The sequence below is a fragment of the Salmo trutta genome, chromosome 32 (assembly GCF_901001165.1).
Source record: "Salmo trutta chromosome 32, fSalTru1.1, whole genome shotgun sequence".
In the NCBI taxonomy this organism is placed as follows: domain Eukaryota; kingdom Metazoa; phylum Chordata; class Actinopteri; order Salmoniformes; family Salmonidae; genus Salmo; species Salmo trutta.
In genome coordinates this window covers 8,380,410-8,387,603 of record NC_042988.1, presented here as the reverse complement: position 1 = coordinate 8,387,603, position 7,194 = coordinate 8,380,410, and the positions used below count along the sequence as shown (strand labels likewise).

The 7,194-nt window shown below is 43.6% G+C and overlaps 2 protein-coding genes across 2 annotated transcripts; both read right to left on the bottom strand.

Annotated features, from left to right (window-relative positions):
• Positions 1–74: 74 nt before the first annotated feature.
• On the bottom strand, positions 75–1,566 carry LOC115170979 (Ig-like V-type domain-containing protein FAM187A). The gene has a single exon (XM_029727402.1). It carries the CDS (start codon positions 1,510–1,512, stop codon positions 220–222), a length of 1,293 nt encoding a protein of 430 aa, XP_029583262.1. The 5' UTR covers positions 1,513–1,566; the 3' UTR covers positions 75–219.
• Positions 1,567–1,673: 107 nt separating this feature from the next.
• On the bottom strand, positions 1,674–4,518 carry LOC115170980 (coiled-coil domain-containing protein 103-like). The gene is made up of 4 exons (XM_029727403.1): positions 3,632–4,518; positions 3,096–3,242; positions 2,753–2,891; positions 1,674–2,381 (listed from the first exon to the last, which is right to left on the bottom strand). Exons 2-4 carry the CDS (start codon positions 3,239–3,241, stop codon positions 1,839–1,841), a joined length of 828 nt encoding a protein of 275 aa, XP_029583263.1. The 5' UTR covers position 3,242; positions 3,632–4,518; the 3' UTR covers positions 1,674–1,838.
• Positions 4,519–7,194: the final 2,676 nt, after the last annotated feature.

The following is a 7,194-nucleotide window of genomic DNA, read 5'->3' as shown; positions in this document are numbered from 1 at the left end:
TAGTGCCACCTATTGGCTATAAGGCAAACATCCAATAGGGTGGGCAATTACAAAAGTTTGTTTGACACACATTCTTACATCATGAGCACACTTTATTAACACACTTTCTTTCTTTAGCTAAGATTTACACAAATTGCAAGTAAAGACAATCATACATTTCACAAAATGATTTGTTCAAAATAACTCAAAAAGAAATCTCATCAAGTGTCAAGCAGATTTCTAGTATTTGGCTACTTTTGGTCTTACTGTGCGCCAAGTATACTTCAACAGCACTATCAAAACAAATACCCCAGTCATCCCCCCGTAGCAGAGGAGAATAATCCTCAGGGCATAGAGAGACTCAGGGTCAGAGAGCAGACGCTTGCGGCCCAGACGGTAGTAAATCCCCAGCCTGATCTCAGCAGCCTTCTTCCCCTGGATCCAGCAGTAGTAGGACCCTCTGTCGTCCTGTGTTGCTGGGCTGAAGTGCAGGTGGTGGCCTGTGTCTATGAACAAGCGGAAGGTCACGTTCAGACCCTCCATGTACTGGGAGCGATACAGAGGCCTAGAGCCTTGGTCCCAGGCTACCGCATGCTGAGGTTTGGCTCCAGGGCAGGAGAGGATGAGTGGGGTGTCCACTGGGTGGTTGTGGTAGTAGATAGGGACCCCATGAGCTGCTGGCTTGTTGTAGCCCAGGAACTCCAGCAGGGCCTGGTGTTCTGGCTGGGGGATGGACTTGGGGGGGCAGGGGACCTGGCAGCTCCGCACCCCCAACTCTGCCCCCTGGTGGTTGGTCTGGGTGAGGCCAAAGCGTTGGGGTACAGCGGAGGAGCCGCAAGAGGCCACCGTCTGAGATGTCCACCTGTAGCGCACGTGCAGGTAGTCGCTCTTCACGTAGCAGAGTCCTACGCGGGTCTGCTCACCCCGGACGCCACAGCGGTCGCACACGGACCACGGCCAGAAGCTGGTGAACACCTGGTAGAGTGGAAGATCCTGGTTGGATCTCGAAGCCGCCCTAGCCGCCACAGCTGCTGCTCTACCCCGTCTCTGGGCACGACTCCAGGGAAAGGAGACCCTGTGAGCCTCTTGGACGTCCACGTCATAACCATAGAAGAAGTCCCCCTTGGTCGTCCCACAGAGGTAGTGGCCCGAGTCTTCCTTCTGGGCCCTAAAGATGAGCAGGCTGAAGAGGCGGATGGAGAACCTGCTCCGGAGGTCCCCTCCCCGGCCCACTTTGGATGAGTCCACCACAGAGGTGCCCTGGAAGTCAGTGAGGGCCCTGGTGTCCAGGCTGCCCAGCTTTTTCTGGTAGTACCACACCACAGAGTGGGCCTCCTCAGGCTTACAGTGACAAGGCAGCTCTATGGTCATGTCAACCAAATAGGCAGCATTGTCAAACACAAGGAAGGCAGGACAGGCCCTACTGGCAAAAATGTCCTCCTTGTCTTCAGGGGCCTCATAGGTAGACAGTAGGGAGAAAGAGAGGGTCTGGAGGAGGAGTAACAACAGGGACATGTGTTTTAAAGGGATCATCGTGTCCCTAGCCCCATCGTTGTCATCTCAAGTTATCCTTAGTCTATCTAGATATGCTATGAAAGGGTCCTTACGTATTCTAGAATGTTCAGAGCTCCACAAAGAGATTCTCTGGTTACTATGGTAGTTATTGTCATTTCACTTTGACACTGCATCGCATAGTTGTGAACATTGTCCTTCATATAACTTATACATGTTATACATTTCAGAATAAAGAACAAACAAATGATAAAGTTTTTGCAACCACATAAAGCTCTACAATGTATAGTAACACTCATTGTTATTTCTGAAAACAGTAAGTCCAATATGGGTTTGTGTAATGTTTCTTACTGAGGAGAGACCGTTTGAACCCCATACAACTGCATTATACCATTTAAGGTTTCAGTATCACTGCTTCTTCCGGCAGCCTCACTGGTCTGTCCTGGAAACAGAGTCTCTGGCTCAGCATCTTGTGTCTCTTTAATCTCTTCCACATTACTTCCATGGACAATGACATCCCCTTTGGATCCTTTGACACTGCTATTCCCTGCTGCTGATGTTTTCCTCAGGTTCTGAAAGAGCTCTCCACATGCCTCCCTCTCAGCCCGGCTCAGGAGGGACATATTGAGGCCAAACCTGGGGGTCTTGGACAGCCCTTCCAGGACCCCTATCACCGTGGCCTCATCCCCAGGCTGGAGACCACTGGAAAGGAACACAAGAAATTCCCCCAGTAGTCCGAACCCCACCTCAGCCCTGAAGATGTTCCGAAGGCCCTCTCCACCTAGGGAGAGCAGGAGGCTGTATTTATCCTCTGGGTTTTCACTGCCGAACCTGCGCCAGTCCCGGCTGAACTCTGATGCTGTCCTGGGCTGGAACTCTGACAACTGAGGCTTAAAATAACATACAGGAGACATTGTGTGTCAATTACTCATTTAATGAGATTGTTGTTCAGATTGCATTAATATGCTTTGCATGCCTGTTTGGTAACATCCCTGCCCTATACTATGAATATAACTTGTTTAACATAAAACTAGGAATCTATATCCAGGGATCTCCCCAGGATTTTTAACGGCAATCTAGAGAAGAAAAAAAAACCTATTATGGTGTGTTGCTTGGCCTTAAATTCTATTTCAAATATAATAAAATGAAAGTGGCGCAGCCAGTCCACAAGGTGGCGCAGCACCACTCGTATTCTTTGGGGAGAACCCTGATATTAGAATGGAGAGATGTTTGTGTTGGTGTGTGGTGGCAGAAGTCTAACCTTCAGGCCTATTTCATCACAGCTAGTCTGGTTCTGCCCTTTGTCAGTGGAGGCGAGAGCATTCCAGGGCTGTTTGCGAGGAGTTCCAGCTTTATCCTTCCTGTCCAGTGGCTTCAGGTTGGATGCCAGGACTATGTCCCTGAGAGGATTGATGGTCAAAAACAAACCATAAAACCGTCTGCTGTCTGGACTTCATTGTTTCAAGACAACATTTAATTTCTAATGGGACAATATTTTTTATAATGAAAAAACATACTGTCAAAAAATATGCTGTCTATTAATTTGTGAAACAACAGTGTGTAAGGATATTAAATTAAAAAGAGAATCAACCTAGCCATCTCACCTAAACTCCTCATAAGTTCCGACCTTCTGGTGTAGAGCACGAAACTTTGCATCATTTTCTCTTTGATATTTCTTGTCTGCTTCAACAGCGGACTGCAACTCCCGCTCCAGCACTGAGAAGTTTATAACCTCAGGAGAGTCATCCATCCTGTGAGACAAGACATGACCCGTGAACCAATGGAATCTCTTCTTAGTTCCGCGACGCAGACACTGTACTCAGAATTGCCTGACAATCAGACTGTGATGAACCTCTGGTTCAGTCTGAGATTGTCATATCTTTGTTTGGAAAATGTCCTATCACAAGCTCTACAAGCCAGAATGTTTGAAATTACTTTACTGGTTGAATATCAGGTCTTGAGAGGAAATGTTCCTGATCCAAACACGTTTATTCCCGACGTAGAATTCTATCCAATTCCAGGTCGGGTCTTCAGGCTATACGTCTCAGAACTGCTTGGAGAATCAACTCCAACTATGTCGCCAGATAGAAACCTTTATAGACTACATTTTATTTTATTGATAGCGCGGTGGTGAACTTACCTGAGCTTTAGGTTTGCTAGCGAGTATTATTTTGATGAACAATCTTAATATCTGGACGTTGTTGTTGGTATGTTGTTTGTGGTGTAGCCTGATGCTCTTGCTGCAAGTCCGTGTCCCCTTCCTCAAACACACGTCGTCACCATGACAACTTGGGTAAGGAAAGTACTATTTTGGCTGGTTGGGACGTCCCAACACCATTGAATGTGAAAATGAGGTAAGGATTAGGGATTAAGGTTAGGTTTTTAGCAAAGATGTTTGTTATATCTGTGTTTTAAGGAAGGACCTTCCAAGGATCCCGGATTGCACGATCCGTGTGAAAAGCCCATGTGTAACACAACTTCAAAATAAAAGTTCCCCACGATGTCTCATTTACTGAGAGCCAGCAACTCATTTTTGTCCACACTAATGGACATTAGTTCTTGGTCCGTATCATTGACGTCATATTTTTTTTATTACTTTGTTCAGTCCTGTTGCACCTTTGAGAGTTTCTGGGCTTTTCAATGATATCACGTTTGTCTCAGCGTGTGAAATTGATAACTTTCTCTTACTGGTTCTTCAAATTGGCTGCCAATCACAATTACCACATTTTATGGTAAAACGAAGTTACGTGTGTAATTACAATTTTTGTGAGTTTGATATTAAAATAGTTTTTAGTAAGGAAATATCTCAGGAATAGCTTGGGGAGTTTTCAAAAAAGTTTTATAATTTCTTCACATTAAATAAGAGCTTGTTTATAAATGTCTAATGTAGAGGACATCTGGGTGTGCCAACTGTTATTTTCTGTACACATTTACTGTAATGCAAAATTTTTATATTTACTAACCAAGTCCTAATGTCCACATACCATATAAAAAAATATGAAAAAAATTAAATAATATATACACATATATATATATATATATATATATATATATATATATATATATATATATATATAATATATATATATATATATATATATATATATATATATATATATATATATATATATATATATATATATATATGGCCTCCCGAGTGGCGCAGCAGTCTAAGGCACTGCATCGCTGTACTAGAGGTGTCACTACAGACCCGGGTTCGATGCCAGGCTGTATCACAACTGGCCGTGATCGGATTAGGGGAGGGTTTGGCCGGGGGGGGGGGCTTTACTAGGCTCATTGCACTCTAGCAATTCCTTGTGGCAGGCCGGGTGCCTGCAGGCTGACCCGGTCGTCAGTTGAACAGTGTTTCCTCCGACACATTGGTGCGGCTGGCGAGTGGGTGTTAAGTGTGGTTTGGCGGGTCATGTTTTGGAGGACACAATGCTCAATTATCCTTTTAAAATGATAAACTTGGATTAGCTAAAACAACATTCCATTGGAACACAGGAGTGATGGTTGCTGATAATGGGCCTGTACACCTATGTAGATATTCCATAAAGAATCTGCCGTTTCCAGTTACAATAGTCATTTATAACATCAACAATGTGTACACTGTATTTCGATCAATTTGATGTTTATTTAATGGACACATTTTGGGGCTTTTCTTTCAAAAACAAAGACTTTTCTAAGTGACCCCAAACTTTTGAACGGTAGTGTACACCGGTATATAAAAAAATATATAAAATAGGCATTTTATATTTAAGACTCGGCAAAGTCATGACAACTACTGTTTTGGTTCAGTGATAGTATAGGCCTGTAGGTCTACAACTGGGTTGGAAGAAGAGCTTTTTAAAGTCTGATGGTCCATCAACATGGAATCAATTTCCAAAACATATGAAATTGCAGAAACGTCTTTCATTGAATGAACGTAAAACCAAAAGGCAAGAATGCAATACTGAAATAGCCACTGGTTCTGGTGTTGTAGAGGCCACAATGCATTGAAATAGCCACTGGTTTTGTTCAAGGCGGAGGAGACCTAGAGCTGGTAGGCAGATGGGGGGTGTTTGAGGGCAGAGCGCTAGTGCACTGGAGGTCACATATGGTGAGCAGGTGGATGATGGGCACAGGGGGCCACTAATGTTGACTTGCTTTTTTTGTGTAGTACTCCCAACGTCCATGTGTTATTCCACACACAGACATTCAATCGGCTGCCTTCCTCTTCCAGCAGCATGTGCCATGTCCACGCTCTCCTATGGAGCTCTTTGCGGGGCGTGCCCGTCCCCGGCAAAACTTTACTGTTGGTCCAGGGTTGGTTTTGCCAAAGTTTGATAGAGTAGCTATGAGTTCACTGTCTGTTTTCATCTTCTTGAAGGATGCTACTTTAGGCCTGAAACTCACAGGATCCTCCCTCATCTTCTTTTTGAGGTCTTCAAAGATCTCCATCCAGTCTTCCTCTAACGTCGCCCCTCAGCTGGTTTTCCAGATGTACCTTGGAGAGCATTACGACCACAGTATTAGAATTACAACCGTCATTCAGATTACCGAATGAGTTATAGGTATACAGTCTTCAATTGAAGCCCTTCACTTAATATCAGATATATTGTGGTGACATTGTAGATCTACCTGAGCCGTTTACATCAGAAACGGGAGCACACTCGATTTCAACAGTGTCCTCAGACGCGTTGCCACAGTCTATTGTAGGAGGAGAGAATTACAACCATCAGACAAACAGATTGTTAGTCTTCTATATTGCCTGTTAGTCTTCTATATTGCCTGTCAGGGATAATGTTGCGAAATTGTGGATTTATTCAGTTATTGAGGAACATACCGAAAACATAGCATTCTGGTGAACATTCTCCTTCATTGCAGTTATCCAGATTCTCGTGAGAATCATCAATCTTCTTCTCTACATACGATGCAACCCATGCTTCTTTGAAAAGCTTGTGGTACAATCTGTAATGGGCAAATGAGGAACACACCTAAAGCAAATGATTTCTGGTGATAGCATTTAAATACACTATATGTATCAGCAGTCGAAGTGTGTCAAGCAACTGACTTGTAGCAGAATTGAAGGTGGGGCAAATGGAGCAGTGCACAGAGGTATGCATATGGTTATCTCCATACTCCACTTGCAACTCATATTTGATCATTTTTAGAGCTGATGAAAGAGAGTGGCCTATTTCAAACAGCTTTGTCAATTTCTCAAATGGTGTCCGCTGACACATTTCTCCTCTTCAGCACCTCAGCACTTGTCAGACTGTGGTTGTCGTTATTCCGTAGACACCCTAATAGTTATGAAGTTCCTGTTTTCAGAAAGTAGCTTGACATTCGCTTATTTCGCTTATTTTAATCCCAGTCTGCAGCTCTCCATATGAAAAAAGGTTACAGAGGTAACCTTTTTTCATATGGAGATCTGCAGACTGGGATTAAAATAAGCGAATGTCAAGCTACTTTCTGAAAACAGGAACATCATAACTATTAGGCCTACTTAATAACTTTGTTTTGACTTGTCTTATGATAGTGTGGGTAAATTGTGTTGCACTTATATTTCTAACCTTGATTCTCTTTGTTGGGTATGAATAGACCTCTTCGGGATGAAGTACATTATTGCACCACAACATGTGTTGTTGGTACTTCTGGCTGAACTGGACTTTGTATTATGCTGGCATCTTAGGTCCACCTGTAGAAGATGTAAATCAAATG

Bases quoted from the DNA above. Each gene is read 5' to 3' on its own strand.
- LOC115170979 (XM_029727402.1), bottom strand. From the start codon at position 1,512: ATGATCCCTTTAAAACACATGTCCCTGTTGTTACTCCTCCTCCAGACC.
- LOC115170980 (XM_029727403.1), bottom strand. From the start codon at position 3,241: ATGGATGACTCTCCTGAGGTTATAAACTTCTCAGTGCTGGAGCGGGAG. The intron at 2,892-3,095 runs GTGAGATGGCTA...CAATCCTCTCAG, and splicing joins GGAACTTATGAGGAGTTTAG to GGACATAGTCCTGGCATCCA. The intron at 2,382-2,752 runs GTTAGACTTCTG...TGTTATTTTAAG, and splicing joins GTGATGAAATAGGCCTGAAG to CCTCAGTTGTCAGAGTTCCA.